At 50.8% G+C, this 20,622-nt stretch overlaps 8 protein-coding genes across 8 annotated transcripts; 5 read left to right on the plus strand and 3 right to left on the minus strand.

The window, feature by feature from the left end:
- Positions 1 to 13: 13 nt before the first annotated feature.
- On the plus strand, positions 14 to 703 carry AA0111_g1299 (hypothetical protein; the record flags this gene model as incomplete). Its single annotated transcript, XM_028646942.1, has 1 exon — positions 14 to 703. The coding sequence occupies one exon, from the start codon at positions 14 to 16 to the stop codon at positions 701 to 703; it is 690 nt and encodes a 229-aa protein (XP_028511422.1).
- A 350-nt stretch (positions 704 to 1,053) lies between these two features.
- AA0111_g1300 (hypothetical protein) lies at positions 1,054 to 2,898 on the minus strand (the record flags this gene model as incomplete). Its single annotated transcript, XM_028646945.1, has 6 exons — positions 1,054 to 1,485; positions 1,535 to 2,265; positions 2,322 to 2,404; positions 2,457 to 2,570; positions 2,625 to 2,695; positions 2,749 to 2,898. 6 exons carry the CDS (start codon positions 2,896 to 2,898, stop codon positions 1,054 to 1,056), a joined length of 1,581 nt encoding a protein of 526 aa, XP_028511365.1.
- Positions 2,899 to 5,234: 2,336 nt separating this feature from the next.
- On the plus strand, positions 5,235 to 5,690 carry AA0111_g1301 (hypothetical protein; the record flags this gene model as incomplete). The annotated part of the gene is made up of 1 exon (XM_028646946.1): positions 5,235 to 5,690. One exon carries the CDS (start codon positions 5,235 to 5,237, stop codon positions 5,688 to 5,690), a length of 456 nt encoding a protein of 151 aa, XP_028511366.1.
- A 388-nt stretch (positions 5,691 to 6,078) lies between these two features.
- AA0111_g1302 (hypothetical protein) lies at positions 6,079 to 7,931 on the plus strand (the record flags this gene model as incomplete). The annotated part of the gene is made up of 2 exons (XM_028646947.1): positions 6,079 to 6,757; positions 6,808 to 7,931. 2 exons carry the CDS (start codon positions 6,079 to 6,081, stop codon positions 7,929 to 7,931), a joined length of 1,803 nt encoding a protein of 600 aa, XP_028511363.1.
- Positions 7,932 to 8,425: 494 nt separating this feature from the next.
- AA0111_g1303 (hypothetical protein) lies at positions 8,426 to 9,799 on the minus strand (the record flags this gene model as incomplete). The annotated part of the gene is made up of 1 exon (XM_028646948.1): positions 8,426 to 9,799. One exon carries the CDS (start codon positions 9,797 to 9,799, stop codon positions 8,426 to 8,428), a length of 1,374 nt encoding a protein of 457 aa, XP_028511364.1.
- A 3,237-nt stretch (positions 9,800 to 13,036) lies between these two features.
- Positions 13,037 to 15,259, minus strand: AA0111_g1304 (hypothetical protein; the record flags this gene model as incomplete). Its single annotated transcript, XM_028646949.1, has 1 exon — positions 13,037 to 15,259. The coding sequence occupies one exon, from the start codon at positions 15,257 to 15,259 to the stop codon at positions 13,037 to 13,039; it is 2,223 nt and encodes a 740-aa protein (XP_028511369.1).
- A 1,821-nt stretch (positions 15,260 to 17,080) lies between these two features.
- AA0111_g1305 (hypothetical protein) lies at positions 17,081 to 18,874 on the plus strand (the record flags this gene model as incomplete). Its single annotated transcript, XM_028646950.1, has 2 exons — positions 17,081 to 17,102; positions 17,163 to 18,874. 2 exons carry the CDS (start codon positions 17,081 to 17,083, stop codon positions 18,872 to 18,874), a joined length of 1,734 nt encoding a protein of 577 aa, XP_028511370.1.
- Positions 18,875 to 19,687: 813 nt separating this feature from the next.
- On the plus strand, positions 19,688 to 20,544 carry AA0111_g1306 (hypothetical protein; the record flags this gene model as incomplete). The annotated part of the gene is made up of 3 exons (XM_028646951.1): positions 19,688 to 19,850; positions 19,934 to 20,229; positions 20,326 to 20,544. The coding sequence occupies 3 exons, from the start codon at positions 19,688 to 19,690 to the stop codon at positions 20,542 to 20,544; spliced, it is 678 nt and encodes a 225-aa protein (XP_028511367.1).
- Positions 20,545 to 20,622: the final 78 nt, after the last annotated feature.

The following is a 20,622-nucleotide window of genomic DNA, read 5'->3' on the forward strand; positions in this document are numbered from 1 at the left end:
ACAGCGATAAAGCATGGCACCCGCAATCAACGATCCTATCTCACCTACCGCAAGCGATTGGTGTGCAGTAGGCGCCTCGGATTCTGCCATCACTTGTAAATGGTGCGAAAACATCAAGTACTGCTTGGTGGAATGTCAGACGTATGACGCGCCGCAACACCATACCCTCTGCAGCACCTTCAAGGACTTTCAACAACGGCCGAGCGAAAGGCACTATCGAGCCATCTTGTTCTCTGCTGACGAACCCAAGCCACGATTCATCTGGCAACTTATCGACGGAGATCGAGGATATCACACGCCCAAGGAGGAAGACATATCTCATTACCTTCAGCGTGGCACTGAAGGCTACTACGTCAGCTGGAGTGGCAATGTCAGCTGGAGTAGCAGTGTAGTGCCTCTTCATGAGCTTAAGCACTCTATGTGCATCGATGTTGAGCAGAGCAGCGTCCCCGATGAGCGACTACCTAACATGTGTTTTGCCGCATTGATAAATCCCCACGTCAGGAATCTTCGCCGTGGTACCCATCTTGGCCGCGGTTGGAAGTATAAAAATTTGGACGAGAAGGACGCTTGGGACGAGGCCGATCGCGAGTTGCGCGACGGCTTCCCTCTGATCGCATTAGATCTGGATACGACTTCCCTGGGACCGTTGTTGGCACGCATTCTTGTCGGGACGCTTCAAGATACAAATGGTGTGACATAGGATTCTATTGAAAAGGTAAAGATTTCCGTTCAGTCGGGTGCATGACCTGGAGGTGACTATCGTAAAAGGCTTCTGCTCTGACCGCGCACCTGTGTGCCTATGATGCTATGTAAGGTCATCTTTGAGGCTTAGCCTTGAGGAGAAGGAAGTAGGTAACTGATCTAATCCCGAGTGCGCGCGAATAGCTTTGAAAGCATGAATTCTTTGACATCCAGTATGTACATGATGGGTTCTTTTCAACGCCGAAGGAGTGAGCCTATGTACATGAAGATGAGGAGAGCGAAGCACTTGTGTGGGTGCCAATGTCAAGGCAGTACCGTACATAATTCCCATTGCTGTTTCGCTATAGATCACTGCTGCTTGCAGTACGCGACTGGTCCATCGAAAGTATGTCTTCCATACATGAAGTAGTATATCATGGAAAAGACAACAAGGCATCCAAAGATAGGGCTTGCCCAGTTCATGTCGATCGGTGCCGGGTTCGGTACAGATGGGAACAGAATTAAGACAGCAGTGAGCGAAAGGTAGCAAAGCGATGTGATGTTGACCGCGAGACCCCATTTGCCCAGGCTGAATCGAGAAGGTAGAAGTGGTTCTCCTCGCACGCGTTTTCTCACCATGCAGCCGATAACGATGATGTTGGAGACGGAAAGACTAACACCTCCTAACGAAAGGATGATGTTGAAAGCGATGGATGAACCAATGATGATGAGGCACAATAGAGATGAAGACATCAGCGTGAACAACACCGCATTCAAGGGGATGTCCCATCCTTGGGGGACCTATACAAAGGTTAGCAATTGAACGAACATCTAGATGATAGGTACCTACGTAGGAGAGCCAACCTGAGAATGGCAGTCCTTTGTCGCGGGCGAAAGACCACAACTGGCGTGAAGCGGCCGTGACCTGGTTGACTGAAGCGAACAGAAGCAACAGACAGACAACTACTGTCAATATGTTCGTCGCTACTTTCGATTCGGTTGCGTTCATCAAGATCTGGATCCAAGGCTGGCCGAATGGTGTTGACATGATGGCCATGACATCGTTTCCCAGTGTCGAGAATACAGTGACAGTCATCACAAAGGCAAACGTATAGTTGACAGCTGACGTGGCAATCATGGCTCTCGGGATATTGTAGGACGCTTCTTCCACTTCCTCCGCCAGGTGAATAGCAAGATCGGCACTCCCCAGAGAGAGAATAGGACCTAGTACACCGACAAGTGTAGCGAGCCCGGTATTGCCCCAGCCACTAGGATCTTCAAATTTGGTCCATGTATCGTGTACATTCGAGCGTGGGCCCATTACCCAAAGTACAACGAGGAAGGCGAAGAAGCCGAATACGTGTAGGACGAGCGCAAGGCCTTCCATTAATGGAAGCTTCTTCACCAGTATGGTGTTGCCCAAGATGGAGCATAGCACGATAGCGATTGACAACAAGGTACCATGCCAGCCCTGGATTGCGTAGTCTGGCATGTTCAAAGCGATGAGGCCCTGGAGCTGTTGGGCGACCGCGAAAGCAGTACCAGCCATGCCTGTTTGCCAGGCAATGACACACAACCATCCTACAATACAATGTCAGGACCACGGCATATAGCGATGTAATCTTGAGCAGACATACCGATGACATAGCTGAGGAACTTTTGATGCTGTCTGGGTGCAAATTCAGAAACCCAGTGATATTGTCCACCAGCTGTTGGAGCCCTAGAAGATTTGTGAGCCACTGCTGATCCTACTACACGCTTTTTCTACTCACATAGACACCATTTCCGCGAACGTGAGCGTGACTGAAAACATGCCGAAGCACACTACGACAAGCATCCAGATGCCGCCAGCAGGTCCTCCATTGAATAGGGAGATGCCGATGCCACTAAAGTGAAACGATTGTTAGTAGACTTCCATGTTTGATGTACTGATAGCATACAGCAATGAGTATTCCCAGGTGTTGCCAAGGATTACAGCGAAGCCGAAGATGGACAAAAACTTGAATTGCCGCTAATGATATTGTAAGTACATTTCAGCAACGATTGGAGCATACTCAAACTAACCCTCAGCACCTGCAGCTTGCCCATGCGATCCATATCCATCTCGTCACCATGTGTGCCATGTTTCTCGCTCACAGCATATGCGTTCGCCAGCTCGATGCTGGTACGAAAATCTGTGGTCGGGGAAGGACCCTTGGCAATGCTGTCGTCCATGTTTGTGCGAAAAGCAATGCACAGAAAGCACAAAGGAAGGGTACAATGGCGAAAAAGAACAAACTCAGGGCTGCTGGGGTACGTTCAAATTCTATGGCATGGAGGTTCGTCATCCAATCCAAAGGATGGCGGAGACGTGATCAAGTACATCTGAATGCATATAGACTTTGCCGTTCGGAAGCATTTGGCACAGGTTAATTGGTGGGAACTGTTGAGAAGGATCAAAGGCAGGAAGGTGAATAGCAAGGTTTACACTCATCCTTCCAATCCACTTGCAGCCTCGCGCAGAAGTGGAAACGGTTGCATACGGCTACGGCCCGGGCGCACTTCGCGTATGCACAATCCAATAAGAAGCATAAGAAACTGCAAAACTTCCGATGATCTCAGACCATATGTGCCGGTTATCAGCCAGGCATGGGATAGCTGCAGGACTGTGCCTCTGTCGCGCATCCGGAAAAAGACTCGATATGAACGTTATAGTGGCGAGTGCGGTCATGCATCGCAAGTAAAAAGTAGGATTCGGGGCTGAAACTTGCGGCACGACAGCTTGCGTCATGAATGGTGGACAAGATTTAGTCGTTGTGATGGTGGGAGGAATGGCGGACTGCGCCGCTGCGGGCACGGGAGCGGAAAGAGAGGATTCAGGGTTTTAGCGTCAGGGGGGAAGTGAAGCCGGGCCCGCAGCGGTCAAGACACGGCACAGCTGCCAAGTCGCGTGGGGGGCATACGCGGCCAGACCACAACATAACTTCACCCGCGACAAGTGCCGCATTTGCCAAGCGAACGCATGTCGGTCGACTGCTCTCGTAGGTTGTATTCTACTCTGGCCAATGTGAAACTCCACTGGCGACTTGTCCAGGTACTTTTTAAGCAGAGTTGAGTGCGCAGCACAGCTCGCTTCTGGTATCCCAAAGTACCCATGGTCCAACGAGCTCAAACCAAGACTGTTCGTCGATTTCGGTAGTGACGTCCGCGCGGGACGAATCCTCCGTGCCTTCTTGCTGAAATTCAGCCACATAGACGTATTCCGACGTTTGTGATTTTATGCAAGAGGCCTCGGTTTAGGAAGCCCATCATTCTGGGACAGCCATGTTCGTCAAGGATGAGCAGTATCGCCGCATACACTTTGACCCAGGTCTACTCCTGCACCTCGAAATCTTGAGCGTGTTGGAGTGATATGAGCGACACAGTATAATCTTCCTCTGAGCGTCTGTGCTCCATCAATCCCAAACCAGGTGGCCGTGTATCGGATACAAAACACATGTCACGGTCGCTGGGAGCTTTGCTCGACAGGTCGATCTTACGCAACAAATGGCGTTTCCATCGGATTTCTTACATCTTGCTAGGGAGTCAGAAAACCGCTTCGCGCGAATCACGACAAACGACCACAGCGCGGCACTCTGGATAGCCACAATACTATCACTCATCTACGCTGTCCTGGTTCTGGCAGTTCGTCTGGGATTTACGAAATGGCGAGCGCATACCCTTGATGACATCGTCGTTACGATTGCACATGTATGTAGCTAGAAGCTCACGAACGGCTCCTATGTGGATCTGACTCGATCTAATTAATATGCAGCTTGTTGGATTTACCATGTGGGGATCGCTGTTCACATCGCTCGATAATGGTTTAGGAAAATCATTTGCTCTGCTTCATGATGCAGAGGTACCAAAAATGCAGCAGGTAAGCAGACACAACTGCCATGTCGAATGCGCTAAAACCTCCGGATGCTATTAGTACTTCTTTACGAGCCAGATCTTGTTATACATCGCACTTGCTCTGTCGAAATGCTCCATCCTCATACTGATTCGGGCCGTGTTTACGCAAAACTCAAAAGTGTCATTCTTGGCTGTCGCTACTATGATTGTGGTAGCGATATGGGGCTTTGTCGGCGTTGTGGCATCCGCAGTCGCCTGTTCAGTGGAAAACATCGTACCAAGACCTGGCGGGGGGTACTGTACTAGCTTAGTAAGTCCTGGAGCCGCTTTTCACCCGGAAGCTTTCTATAGCTCTGCTCTCAATCAATCGTTGCACTCGATGTTGATGCTGGGTGGGCGATATCGGAACGTATACAAAGAGTTTCTGAGCTGACCGCAGACCTATTGCTTAGGTTCCATGGCTAAAAGTGCTTGGTGCAGGCGACGTCTTTACGGAGACAGTAATCATCATCATACCGATGGTGGGCTTCCACGGTTCTCTCATGTCTAACAAACGTAAAGTCATCGTTATGTTAGCCTTCTCTACCAGGATACCGTATGTACCGTCACTGTACCCTTAAAGTTTCGAAGAACCCATACTGACATTGAAGTCTCACAGAAACATAGTATTCGCCATCATGCACCTGATCACGCACTCCAAGTTCATCGACAGTCATCAGCCAGCCATGAGCATCGTCCCGACCGCCGCGTGGCAAAGCGTCCTTCTCTCCTACAACCTCATGTCCGCAACGTCTCCGCTGCTCAAAGGGTTCACCGAGATATTCATGACCGCGGGTACCTCCTTAGGATATGTTCAGGAGGGAGCAACAACAGGCGGGGGGAGTGGAACATTGGGCAGTTATGAGCTACGATCGTTCACGAAGACCAAGTCTAGAGTTAGAAGTTCCCCGTCTGATGCCACAAACTCGCAACCACGAGTCGCCCAGGTCCAATGGAACACAAGATATAAGCCGACTGCATCGAAAGCGACATCAAATGACGACTTGCGGCACTACAATGAGAGCGCATCTATTGCTAGTCATGACTCCCGTCGAATTATGATCAAGCGAGAATGGAAAGTCTCGAGAGATTAGGATTACGGAGGTTCTCTCCTCGAGCCCGCTATGGAAGGCTTGTATCTTCGGGTATGTTTTGGCGCATGCACTACCAATGCCATGGCTCTTCAATCGTAGAGAATTGGTGATAAGGATTCCGGTTGTAGGCTTATATAAGCCGAGCGTACCCCGCCAAGTGGCGACGCAACATTAAAGTCCGATGTTCTTTTAGGCGACCGACCGATTGACTCTTCATCATCTGTTCGCCAATGAGACAGCTACACTAGTGTTTTCCGTTGCATGGTCTTGTTTCCGGTGGCAGATAACGATTTCACATAGCGATAATGATGGCTCATTCATCTCTCCAACTGTTGCAGGTCTTTCTTTTTCTGCAACGCGGCCCTCTCTTTGCACTTCCTCTAAGCTAATGAAATCCGGTTACGAACCTGGGCTTGCCACATCTCAATCATCGAGTGTGAGCGCCAACAAATCGGAATTTGATGGGAATGATGGGCATGGGAAGGCTAGAAGACTTTCTCATGACCTGCAACTTGAGACACAGGCAGATGCAACGGCCCCTAACGTCAACGACATTGAACAAGCCAAGGCTGCGGACCAGCCAGTGACATGGAGCGCGCTACCCCGAAAAGATCAACTCCTAGTGTTGATGCTTGCCCGTCTCTCCGAACCGTTGACGCAAACCTCATTGGGCGCATATCTCTACTACCAACTTCAATCCTTCGATCCATCGCTACCAGAGTCTACTATCTCATATCAGGCGGGAGTCATTGGCGCAGCATTTCCGGCGACGCAGTTTATGACCGCCATGCTGTGGGGTCGTTTTTCAGACTCTGAGTACGGCGGCCGAAAAAGAACCATTTATCTTGGACTGCTTGGTACGATGCTAAGCATCATTGGCTTTGGCTTCTCGCGCAACTTCACCATGGCAGTGACTTTCAGGTGCCTCGGAGGCATATTGAATGGTAATGTTGGAGTTATGAGAACCATGATTAGTGAGATTATCAAGGAAAGAAAGTACCAGAGTAGAGCTTTTCTGATCTTGCCCATGATCTTCAACGTCGGTGTTTTGGTTGGACCCATCCTAGGTGAGTCGCGCGTAGCGATATCCTTATGAGTTCGTATTAACAAGAAGTAGGTGGCGTGCTTGCAGATCCGTTTGCTAGTTACCCAGCGCTTTTCGGACCCGACTCAACATTTGGTGGCAAAGATGGGGTGCAGTGGATGAAACGATATCCTTATGCACTCCCGAACCTTACAAGTGCCGTCTTTCTGTGCTTGTCATCCTTGGCCGTTCTTTTCTTCCTTGAAGAGACGAGCGAGCTATCCAAACATAAACCGGATCCATGTCTGCGCGTTGGCCGATGGATACGTCGAGTCGTTTTTCGTCAGAAAGTCACATCTGAGGCTGGGTACAGCGCCGTTCCAGAAGATGACTTTGAACTACAGCCCACACCAACGTCGACACATGCAGAAGGTTTCGATAATTTTGACAAGCCGAGCAACATAGTTCGGCAACAGTTACCGTTTCGTCGCATATGGACACGAAACCTCGTCATGACGTTATTCGCGCACGGCGTTCTTGCCATGCATGTAGGCACTTTCAATGGCCTTTGGACCATTCATCTTTCTACACCTCGCTTCGATCCAGCTAATCCATATCCTCCAGGCTTAGTGCCTCATGGTCTGTACTTTACTGGAGGTCTGGCCATGCCTCCAGCGCGCATCGGCATCGCACTTGCTATCATTGGCGTCATCGGTATATCATTGCAGCTTTTGGTATACCCAAAAGTGGCGCATCATCTAGGGACAACAAAGTGTTACCGCGTTTTCCTTGCTTTCTTTCCATTGATGTATACAATTGCTCCCTTCCTCAGCTTGGTACCCAGCTGGACGTCACCACCCGATGGCGTAAGTGGACCTTGGATTTGGATCGCCATTACGTGCGCCTTGTTCATACAAGTACTCGCTCGCACATTCGCGTTGCCCTGCACAGCCATTCTCATCAACAACGTCAGCCCCCATCCGTCCGTCCTAGGGACCGTTCATGGCATAGGCCAGTCGGTATCCAGCCTCACGCGGACAATTGGACCAATACTCTTCTCTTGGGTGTTTGGTAAAGGTCTCGACATGGGCATGATAGGTCTAGCCTGGTGGTGTATGGCTGCTGTTGCCGTCGCCGGGTGGGTACTCGCACAAGGTGTTCGGGAAGGAGATGGACATGAGATACTGCTTGAAGGAGAGAAGAAAGAACCCAACTGATAACGGTGTACAGCCTTCCTGTTAAAAGTACTGTACGCGGACTGAGAAGCAATACATCCCACGATGTATCAGGATCACGAAGTAAAAGTGCGTCGAAAGCCTGAAAATTTGTCTAGAAGCTACCAGTTTACCAACAATATCCGCAACGTATGACTTGCGCTATAAACAATCCTATACAGGACATACGAATGTCGACGTCACAACCCTTCCTCCTCTCAATACTCCTTTCGCGTATCTTCCTATCAAGCAAAGACCGCTTGTCCGACGTTTCCGGAGGAGATATTGCCCTACCATATCTTCTTAGCACCATGGGGTGATCTTGTATGAGCGCTGACAGCCACGTCGTATCCCTCTCGCGTTGATATTCAAGATGATTCAAAATCCACTGACATCGTCTTCGGCTCTGGATGCAATACTCAACCTTCTTTGGAGGGTGAGTATCATCTCGTAATTACCCGGTCCACAAGTTTGCTTCCCTTTCCTCAAGCGAACTCTTAATCAATGTTTTCCGCACCGCCAAGAATCAAAAACACTTTCTCAAGCTGAATCCGTGTGTTTGATACTATGCTGTTCGCATCCAGGCCCGCATGCGTCTCCAATTTCGCCATCAAAATGTTGAGTTTCCCACGCCAGTCTGCAACATCGTCTTCCAATTCGATATCGTCTTCGAACCATCCAGCCTCATGACTATCTATGACCCACTCCAGCGAACGTAAGAGGAAGATGACCTGTGATCCTTGGATGTCTTCCTGTTTTGAGAAGCTGGCCTGTAGTGTCTCCATTTCCCCACTGAACAGCTGCTTGAAGTGAGTGTTAGAGAAGGCCGAGATTTGTGCTTCTGGAGACTGGGTGTTCAAGGATGCAAACGAACCCATTCCTAGTTCTACTTCTTGCTTGGATGCCTCTTCTGGCTTGACTAAGGTAACTAAGGCTCGGCCCCTCGGTCTGCTATTATGTCTTGATGTTTTTGACGGTGCACTGGCATCAGCCATCGGAGGCGGTGATCCAGCCGGCTTACCATTCTCCATCGAAGGAAGAGGAACAGCTGCCTTGATACTCTCCAAAGGATTGAATGACACAGCTGGCTCGGTGTCAACCATCGAAGATGGAGTTACTGAGGATTTCGTGTCCTCCACTGGGGGAATAGACATAGCCGGCCTGGCGATCTCCTCTGGTGCCAAAAGCTGCACTTTTGCAGATGTTTTCTCAACTTCCTCGCGCTGTGAGGCAGGATTTGGTGGTAGTACAACACCTGGTGCAGGGTTCGGTGGGGAGATAGAGGGCGACTTGGCGTTGACTTCATCCTTCGACATCTCTGCTGGCTTTGGTAGTGTGACAGTCTCGGATGCCAAACGCTTTGATGGAAGATAACCTAGGCCTGTAAATTGGGGTGCTTGGAGTACAACCGTGTTCGCGTGCTTGGGGGGCTGAGGAAGTGCTAGCACTGGTACGGAGGTGGTAGTAGTGCTGGGTACAACGGCGACGTGGTCTGAAGATGCTTCTGGTGCGTCCTCCATCGTGTCGTATTCGCAGTCCATCTCGTCATACTGTGCGCATGGTATTGGATCGAACGAATTCCACATCTCCGCATCCCTCAGATAGGACATCTCGAGCATATATGCATGCAATAGTGTTCTCCAGCTCGATTTGCTTTTCGTGAAACGTAGGCCCAGTGGTTTCTGCGCCAAGCGCGAACGAGGAAGAGGAGCGATATCCCTACGGCGAGGTGTCCTCGTCTGCAAATACTTCGATTTCACTGCCGAATGTGGCTCGCCGCGATGGTAAAGCTGTCGGCGGGTGACGTGCGCCTTGTTGATTGGCATGTTTTTGACCACGCGCTTTTTGGAGCTGCGCTTGCGGTCCGTCATGACGGGCGCGCAAGGCATGTCAATGTCGTCGATCGTGACTGATCTTTTCATTTCCTTGTTCGTCTGTACGAAGAAATCATGGGGTGGGTCGATCAATATTCGTCAGTGATGTGTTGTTAGCGTATCTGAGAGTCGAGGTGCTGTCCTGCAAGACTGTCACGTTGGTTATTGTGACGCTGGATGCGAAGGCAAGTGTGCGACAGCTGATACAGTCCCAAGCTCGGTTCAACTGCGTGAGAAGCGGGAAGGATCGCTCCGCGAGTGCAAGTGACTGCAAGTGAAAGGAGAGCAAAAGCTCAGGGCTGAACGGACCAACATCGCGGGTACACTTTCGGTCGCAACTTTGGCAGCAAATGTGTTGCAAAACCGTCCGCTTCGGATTTCGCTGCTCGATACACATAGACTGACAGCTACTCGGAAGGCTATGTAGGCGTATGCATATATCAAGGTCCGACGTATCTTGTGATGAGAATAAGTCAGGCAATTCCTCACATGCGGGCAATGGCCCATCGACGACGAACCACTCACACCATTCGAGTCACCATCGCTACTATCGTCAAAGGTCTTCCACATATACAGGGTACATATAGATGAACGGGAGAACCACCGTTCCGATCTTGCATCCATTCTTCAGACGATTCTCAACCCTTCCCGCGTCCACTTTGCTCCTGCTTTGGGATCTCCCATCTTCCGTGACCTTGAATCTTGAAATCCTTCCTTGACATTGAAATGTTCGTTAGATACGTCGTCATCTGCCTCACAAAAACCAATGCGCTTGAATAGATGTTGTCCGGTTTTTTCCAACAACAAGAATAACGCCCTTTGTACCTCTGGGCTGAATGAGTATCGAAACTTGCCAATATATAACAGTTTTAACTCCGTAGCTGTATATCTTAGGTCGTCATCCAGATGCACAGTAGCACCAGGTAAACTAGAAAACCTATACGTTCGGTGGAGGGCTTTCCCCAGGTGGACATCAGATGTGTAGGCGACAACATCTATCCTGTTCGAGTGACATCAATAAAAATACGGGTCTGAGGGATTCATTAACATACCAGGGATGGAAGAGGGTATAGTCGTCCGCCTGAGCCGTGTAGTCTCGCATGCTCATGTTTTTTCCAGATACATGCGTGACAGAAGCAATGAATTCCGAGTCTTGAATCTCGCTGCTGACCACATCAGGACGCACACCATACCACATTTGACGCCGGTTGTGCCTGTGGTTCGAATCCTTTGTTGATGCCCAACTCCAAGACGGAAAATTGGGCTTTACTAAATCCTCACGATCTGTAAATGAAACTTCCTCTCTTCCTGTCATTATCTTCCATCCAAGATTGATGCCAAAGCGCAACGAAACCATATCGTCTTCACTAATGTCGAGTGGCTGTCCCAGTTCCGTAGTCTCAGTATCGGAAAGTACTTCGGAATCTTGCAGCCAGAGCGGGATCCCATAAAAATGGGGATTCCGACGCGCCATGTAAAGTCCGATCTTGTACCCATCCTCTGAGACACAGTGTACCTTCGACGTGCGGTCAGACAATTCACGGAATATCCCATCGAAGGCGTTAATGTTATCTGTTTTGTACTGTAGTGTCCGAGGATAATATTCCTGTAAGCGAAGATATATATCATCGATAGTGAGACTTTCACTTTGCGTAGGAAGAAACAGCGCGTTTCCCGTGATCAAATTGATTAGTTCAGTTGATTGGAAAGTCCTATCTAGTTTCTCCATGATCTAATGTTTTGAACACTGGAAATAGACTTGATAATCAGTGAAGATGAGGCGACGACGAGAAAGCAGCATCTCTTGATAAGTCCAGCCTCGCGTATACCATATCGAAGTCTGGATATCCGTCAACGGGTTTTGCACTGCCACAAAAGCATGGCCTCCAATTTTGACAAGAGACGTTGCTTTTCGAGGTCGACTCACTCCTGGTAACCCATAGTCTGAGTTGTTACCTGCAGCAGCAATGATCGTGACAAAGGCGTTTCGGTAGATTGAATCCATGTTACGAATGGCGTTGCGTTTCTCTTCCGGATTATCCTGGTCGATGCAATACCTATCAACCCACAAGTAGCGCATACCGAGTTTCAGAGTGACAAACATGGCGTCCGATACTGTCTTTGGGACGTCCTTCAGGATCTGATTGTTCGAAGCTGCGTCTTTGGCAAACTCCTCTCCCCAGACATAACTCAAACAGGTATATCGACGGTTGGGAGCTGAGCAAAGTACCCTCTCTTTACAGTCAATGAGTCTTGTTGGTGTGAAGTCGCAACGAATAGATCTGCCACACATAGTCGCATGCTCAGATTGACACTGCTTGATGTATTCGTTGAACAGATCATAGTTGACAGAGCTAGGCTCGACTGTGCGACTGCACGGTAGATAAGTGTGTTCGCCAGACTTGAAATCGACGAAGCGCGCCTGGACTGGAAGCAAGTATATCGATAAACCATTACTACCCCTGTTGAACTTCAACCAAAACAACGTTCCTCTGAGATAGGTGAGAGCGGGATGCGATAGTTGAAGATGGTGTAGTGCAAAATCTCTGAGTAGGTTTTCAGCTTTCTTGTCACAAAAAAACGTCCTCAGGAGCTGTGTAAGCTGGTCGCAGAAGGGAAAGTTTCCTTGTTGACCGCGTATGAAATGGTTGTGGGGCAATGCAGATGTTATTGGGCACACGATTGCCTGCGACAGATGTCTCTCATCGCAAAATTGACAAACAGAAGAGTTGTGAAGCATTTCGTAGTGGCGATTAACGTGCGTTCTTCGAACTTGATGATGGACAGACACGAACAAGATAGAGAGAGGTGTCCAGAAGAGTCTGGGTCCTCGAAAATCTTGGTGGGGTAGTTCGACGGTGAGACCACGGTAACGGGGCTGTGTCGGTAGGTAGGTAAGCCACGTGTGTCAGTTTCGCAAGTGCCCTAGCCAATCGACTACCCCTGCACGCCATCCAGCTAAACGAGGCTGAGTTGCTCGTATTTCCGGAAACTATCTCATGTGTGTACGTTTTCTTTTGACAGGTATAGAATCTCATGTAAAGTTGTGATGCTTCCATTGCTGTATATCGACGCATTACCATAAGGTACTAGAACGGGCGACTACAGCATGGCAATATAGATCAGTGATCTAGAGGAAGAGTTGACATGGCACCTAGAATTCAGTGCATGAAAGTAATTCGTGTGTATGGAGATATCCCAGCTTCCAGCCATCCTCAACCTTATTCAACGTGTCTACTTGCCACCTCTAAATCTCTTCCTCGGATCATACCGCTCGAGTTCACCTCTCGCAGTCCGGCTCGGTCTCGACTTAGTCACTTTCCTCTCTTCAACCTTCTTTTCTGGCTTCGATCGCTCCACGTCTAGTCGACCAGGACCGTCGTTACGGGCAGGAGGCCACTCCCGCGTACGACTATCAGCCTCTTCAGTTCCACGCGCTGCAAATGCAAGCTCTCTTCGCTTGGTCTCGGCCTGTCGTGCCGCTGCATATGGGTCAATCGGCTCAGATGGCTCGACGTCCTGCTTCGCTGTCTGCCGGCGTGCTCTTTTACTCTTGGCGCGTGAGTGGTCGCTTCGGTAGCGTCGGGCTCTGTCTTCTGCTTCCTGACGTTGGCGACTTGCTGCTTGCGCTCGCTTTCTCTCTCCAATCTCCAGCTTTCGTTGGTTCTTGGCTGCACGTGCGCGCTGGATTTCTGATTCCTCCCGTTTCTGGTGTTCCGCAGACTCTTCCTCTTCGATGCGCTGCACGCGCTGTACTCGACGATTGTCTTCCTGCTTGCACGTTGACACCATCCTAGTCACGGCCTTGTGTTGTTCGCCGCTTTCTTTTCCTTCTCCTGGTCGACTCTGCTCACTCGGATACCCACAATGTGTTGGTGAGCCATCTTCTCCCTCGTGTGCCGCGTTATGGCGTTGCTGCTCCTCTTCGTGCGGGTCCTCAGGTCGACGTTCAACGCTGCTTCTGGATTTATAACGAACGACGCGGCCGCCGCTGGGAGAGCGACTTCGACGTCTGAACTCACGTTGCGCTGATCGGTTAGAATCACTCTGCTCGCCTCTGGCGCCTACTTTGTCCTCATGAGCCCTGTGCGGTGTTTCTTCTCCACCAATCTCCCCATAGTCGATATGAGAACCTTTTGCGTCGTTTCTCTCAGCGGATTGGCCTTGATGTCGAACAAAGCAGTCTCCAGGGGAACTTGTTGCGAGGTCTAAACAATTCGCAAGTTTTGGTGAAGTTTTTGTGCGCTTGGGTGAGCTTGTGGACATCTTCATCTCCCACTCGTCCTCTAACCTTCGCTTCTTGCTCATATCAGAGTTTGCATCAAATGTCGTCGTAGAACTTGAATGAGTCGACGCTGTTGCGTCATACACGATGTATTTATCTGCGAATCTCTCGCCGCCTATCACCATCATGGTCTCTTCCCTCTCTTCAACTTCGCCCGATCTACCCCGCTCCTCTCTCGCGACTTTTTGGTCGCTCACCCTTGAACCACTAGGCTTTTCCTGTTCAACTTCTTCACCATCAGTTCTCACGGTATTCTGTACCGGGATGCACTCGATATAGCCGTACCATTCGATTGGTGCCGGATCAGACTTGTCGTTCGGCACGTGAGGCTCGAGAGCGCGAATGCGCTGAGGAGCGCTCACCTCGTTGACGGGATCATGAACCAGCGGTAGCAGTGGCGGAGGCAGCGGGGTGGAAGTCATACCAGCGCCGGAGGCATAGTCTTTGGCTTCCTTGCTGGTGCTGATTTCTTCACCGTAAATATTGGGCAATGAGTAGCCATCAACGTTCGTACCGATTGCGTTACCTTGGGCGTCGAACTGAACGTTGATCGGCAACTGCTCTGAATGTACGATGTACTCATCTCTTGATTCAGACCACACTCTGAACCCTGCAGCTCGAGCAGCGTCACCTTGTTTGTTGACCAAAAGTGATGCCTTCACCTTTGCCCGCAATAAAGCGTTGTTACATTGCGCAATGTCACTGGTCTGGAAAGAAGAGTCTGCATAGTTTGGGCATCGTTCCGGGACGGTCGGGATAGCGAATGGCTTACTGGAAACGATATCGTGAGGGTTAGATGACGGTCCCGGCACATAGCGACCGATTGCGGCGCTGCCGATCTTGCTGACAAGCTCTTGATTTGTGGGCTGACGGTCATAAATCTTCTGGAATTCTTCCGCATTGCTAGGTGGTAGTGTATGTACAGCGGCGTTGCGATACCAGACGAAATTGGAAGACGCAACCACAGCCTTCGATTGGGATGCTGGGTGGTTTTGAAATCGAGTAGAATCTTGCTCGAACGACTCTGGGGCCGTCCTGGGAGGTTCGCTTTTTGGCGGAGATGTTTCGTTCGCGACAGGTCCTTGAGCGGTACTATTAGTTGCAAGAGACACTTCCCCAAGGGTAGCGTCTTGGTGTGGCAGGGCGTCAGTCACGGGTGCGCATCCTGGCATGACTAAGAACGATGGCTTTTTGCACACGTGAGGTCTCTTGGTTGTCTTAGACAAGTGAGGACGCAGTTTGTTTGGGTATCGTGGATGGAAGGCGTGACGAGTGACCAGGGTACAACAAGAACTAGCGCAGAGCTAGAACGAAAACTCGGTATACCCAACGCGACGTCGGCTCTACAGATTTTCCAAAGTGAATGCGACATTGTAAACACCCATTGTCTTCACAAAGTGCGTCAATCCAAATTTGAATCATGAAACGCGATATTCAAACATTCTTTGTCCTTACGCTGTGCTACCCACGTTCGTAGTCGTATCAGTGCGATTGCTCGATGCATGCGCCTGCGTGGACAGATGATGATGATGATGATTACAAGAAACCACGTGATACGTCGCTGTGTAGCTCATTCACATGAGAATACTGCACAAGCTGACATAGAGAGAATATGGAAAGTAACGATATTGAAACTTTGACATGAATTTGCATGACTTAAAAGAGAGATACGAAAGCTTCCACAAAGCATACTCACATGGGTTCATCCAAAGGAACAAAGACAGGTCTCTCTTGGACTTTCGCCTCCCACAGCTCCAAGCGAACTAAGTTCTGCATCACTCACATTCATCTTCCAGTACTAACCTCTCAGTCTGGAGACTTCCGCATTGGTAAGCGGTGTCCCAGCTTGCGTCACACCGATAGGTTGCAGTTGCCCCTAGAAGCTTGGAGAGCGAACATCTTGGTTGCTGACGTACTGCTACTCCTCTTTCTTCTGCTTCTTCTTGCTCTTTCTACGGAGGCGCCCTCTGGAAGGTCTTTCCGCTTTTGCGTTTTTAGGAGCGGGAGATGCAAACTGTGGCCGTGCGGTGGCTGCTCCTACTGCGTCGTCACCATCCACAATGAGGGGTGTACAATGCAGGTGGTTGGGGTGAAGAAATGATCGACCGTCCTGGCTTCCAAGTGCTGATGCCATTCCAGAGCGAACTAAGAGTGGTAGCGATTGGATGCGCGTCAATCCAAAGCAATGGCCACCTAGCGGTACAACGAGGTCTTCCGATCAGAGAACCGGTACAACAACATAATCGTAATTCCTTGCTCAACTAACCTGTAGATGCATGCATCTTGGCCGATGGGTGGGACAATGACTGGTCCTGAAGTCGTTCTTCCAGTTTCTTGGAGCGGGTAGTCTCGATGCAGCATGCCTTGCGAGAAGCCTGCATCTCGCTTGGTGAAAAGACGCGTAAGCTAGAGTATCATAGTAGACATAAAAATCGAAAATGCCAAGTCCAAAAGCCGTTGACAAGCCTCGATTGTTAACAGCCTAGCGAAAGACTTTAGTTATAGCGCTGAGCTTGGAGGAGTGGATGGGCTGCGGTCGTCCTTCGGTCGGCTGTGCTGCGGGCCGTGGTGAAACGCCGTACAGTGGTGCATTGCGCAAGCATCATCAACATGCCACAGCCTGCTCAGCAGCAGCCTGGTGTGAAGGGCAGCACGATGTTCAATCCTCCAATGGTAGATGGGATGATGAAGGCGATGATATACGAGCGAGCGAGTGGGAAGAACGAGGGGTGGAGCAGCAGAAGAACGGTTCCCACGAGGCTGACTTTCCTAAGAATAGCCGATTAGCGGGGCAGATCGGCGTCATTGGGCAGCGGCTCCCGGCGCAGTTGCAGGGATGCCCGTACAGCCTCATGGAAGACGCGTATCCGACCAAGCATAACCACCTCCACGCCGCCGCCATACATCTACTGACCTGCCAACACATCGCTCTTCCAGATCCCTGACCATAACTCCAGTCACACGTACAGGTCAGAAGGTTGTAACATGACGCAATGTTAGACGAGAATCTCCCCAGTACGTGTAGCCAACTAATGCGGCCAATCGTCATTCTATGGCTATACTAACCATCCCTAGCTTTCTTTCTCAAGGCCTCGACCGACAAGCTCAAGCACCACGAATCATTCTACTTCACCCAGAACGGCTCCGAGCCCGAAGCCCAGTATGCCCTCCACCACGTCGACCCAACCTCCAACGATGCGAAGAACACCTACGCCGTAGCCTTGTTCGACTCACGCAACCCCGACGTTCTATATGGCGAAGTACTTGCGAAGCCTGGATGGTCGCACCCAACACTCTCGCAGGAGGAGATTCGCAAGAATGGCGGCGTACCGCCCCCACCGCAGCCCATCTACCCCACAGAATTCGCGATCCAGATGTACAACCCCGACTCGCGCGTTGTTGTTAAGCACTCGACGGCGAAATGGAGCAGCACCGTGAGCTGGGAGTTCAGCATACCTCAAGTCACCTTCAGGACGCCTAGCAATTCCGCCCTCGACCGCACCATGACGGATCCGGGCGCCGATGTAAACACACCCAGAGTCAACTTCGCGTGGCGGAAGGAGGGAAGGCTGGGCAAGGATATGACCTGCTACATGACAGGCAAATCGACCGACCCTACCGGCAAGAAGGTCAAGAAGAGCAAAGAGCCCGACATTGCTGTCGCTCTTTTCTCTGGTCTGAAGGAGTTGACCATCATGGAGTCGAATCTCTACCGCGTTGAGATTGAAGATTACAAGGGCTTGGAGGTGGCCTTGCTCATCGGAGCCGCTGTAATACGCGATTTGTTCTTCAGCGACCTCAACGAACAATTCCACATCAACGCCAACGTCCGGAAGAACAGCGCGCCACTGCGAGCGAGGAAGGGGTCGTCGCCACTAGAAGGCCCGAACATCACAGCGCCGGTCATGACACCCCAGCCTCCGCCCCCACCAGCATACACCCCTTCGTCGTCGCAATACCCACCCGAGAAGGTCCCGCTCCAGCCTGCAGGAGGTGCTGGCGTGAACGCACAGCCACCTCCACCCTCGTATACCAGCAACAACAATACTGCCAAGCGTTCCTCGTTGCCTCCGCTAGCTACGAACCAAGGTCGCCCGAACCAGCCTCCTTCCCAACAACAGCGACCTTTCCAGCCGCAACGACCTGTCCAACAACAGCGGCCCGCCCAGCCACAGCGTCCAACGCAACAACGTCAAGAAGGTCCCAGGCTAGATCCCCGAGCACAATGGGAGATCGACGCCGAGACCGCGCGATTGAAGGCGCAAGTGGAGGCCGAGGCACGCGAGCAGAAGCGCCAAGCAGAAGCTGCTCGTAAAGCTCGGCGCAGGCAGGAAGAGGAGGAAGAAAGGAAGACAATACAATTCCTTGAGCAGGAACGCAAGCAGAAGGAACGCGAAGAGAAGGAGCGACGGAGGAAGCAGGCTGAGATTGATAAGGAGACCGAACGCTTGAAGAAGCAGTTCGGAGACCAGTCCAACCTACTCCGCCCATCGCCACAGCCTCAGCGACACTCCGCACCACTTGTACAAGGTGGATGGCAGAACCAGCGACCCAGCCCAGTGCCTCGTCCCGCCCCTGTCCCCACGCAGCCTCCACGCATGCAGCAAACACCGGGTATATACCTGCAGACGCCTGTCCAACATCGCCCTGCAGCAAGTCAAAGCAGTTTCTTCAGCAATGGTCTACCAAAGCCTGTAGCAAAGGCAAAGAAGAGCTTCTGGGGTCTGAGAACACAGAGCGAGAGTAACGCTGAGAAGCTGAAGAAGAAGAAAAGTAGCATGTTTTGAGCAAAAGCTAGCATTAGTCTCTTGGAGTTTGGGTCATGGCATTGGATATGGAGTTTTCGACCTTGTGAGTCTTTATGATACCAGACATTGCAATTTAGATATGTTTATTCACATCTCCCTTCTTTTGTCAGATGTGTTCCTGTTGATCTGCAGTGCCCAGATGCGATCTTACCCCATCTGGGCTAGCGGCAAACTACAACCCTTTGAAGTATGCTCAACACCAAATTGATTCTTCAACCATCCACTCCGTCGCGATCAACTTTGATCCAAATTCGAGTTTTGATTTTCTTCCAAGCCTCATAATGTGGTCTCATGCCACCTTCTCAACTTGATGCTGACGGCCGGCACGCGAACCAGGCTCTGTTCGCTAATTCGAAAACTTGCTCATTTGAGCACATTATTCTGGGGTCGGCATGCAGGGTCGCAGCTATAGCTCGCGCCACAACTACCACTGAACCCACAAGCACACCGATTCTAGACTCTTGAACATTGAGAACAAGCCTTCATTGGTTCACCATATGCGTTTCTTCGCTTTCCCAATGCTGTGGTTGCGGATAGACGAGTGGAAAAGACCATGGTGTTTGCTTGGCAGCGGAATGCTGGCGACTTTCTTCCGCTAAGACGACGGCAATGCGGCTAAAGAGACGGTGGATAGAGGAAGGTTCGTTGGGTGAGTGTGTATAAAGGGTACGGCAACTGCATGTCAGTTGTTGCACGCTTGTTGGGTAAACACACCTTTTCTCTCCTCTCACATCTCCTCCATTCCTCCAACTCGTCATACCTCCTTCCACATCGTGATACCAACCTCCAATCATGTTGGCCAAATCTTTCCTCGCAGTCGCTGCGCTCGCCGCAGGCGCAAACGCTCACTTCCGCCTCCTCGCACCCACCTGGCGCGGCAGTTCCTTTGAAGAACCAGCCAGCCAATGGATATATCCCTGTGCCAACGTCAATGAGACGACTGACATGGCAACCCGTACGACTCCCCCTCTTTCCCCCCCAGCATCCCATCAGCCGATCCAATCAAGCCACTGAACTTCACCAACTAATCAACTATAGGCACTCTCTGGCCCCCCAGTGGCGGTTCGACCATAATAAACGGCAGCCACCCATCCGCCCTCACAGCCGTTAACCTAGCCCTCGGTTCCAATGCCACAAACTTCAACATCACGCTTCTGGAAATGTTCAACCAAACCGGTGCAGGCGTGTTCTGCATGAAAGAGACTGGACGGGCAAATCTGGAGGAAGGATTCAAGGCGGCGGGCTACTCGGGCTTGGATGACGAGAGGATCAATGGATTGATGGCTACCGTACAGGTCATTCAGCTAGGCCACAGCGGAAGTGCGCTTTACAATGTGAGTATTGAGTGTTTGGCGGCGAAGGATGTAGAAGAGATATGGGAGCGGTCGGCGTGAGGTTGAATAGAAGTGGGCGAGGCTAACGATTCGTAGTGCGCAGACATCATGTTCAACTCCACAGCGGAATTGCTCTCGGACGATCAATGCCAGAACGGAACAGGGGTTTCAGGTGTCGCTATCGAGAACGCTGCGACTGAGACGACCAACGGATCGTCAGAAGCGTCGGCTACACCAACTGGTGCGGCAAGCAGGCTCAGTCCGGTTATGGGAAGTGGGTTGTTGGCTGCTGTCCTGGCCTGGGGGTTGTTGTAAAATCTTGCACGAGTTTACCGAGCTGTGGGGTGGTTGCAAAAGAAGAACGATTGCACTAGGGAAATTATACCTACTAAC

The sequence above is a fragment of the Alternaria arborescens genome (genome assembly GCF_004154835.1).
Source record: "Alternaria arborescens strain FERA 675 chromosome Unknown contig_2, whole genome shotgun sequence".
Classification (NCBI taxonomy): Eukaryota; Fungi; Ascomycota; class Dothideomycetes; order Pleosporales; family Pleosporaceae; genus Alternaria; species Alternaria arborescens.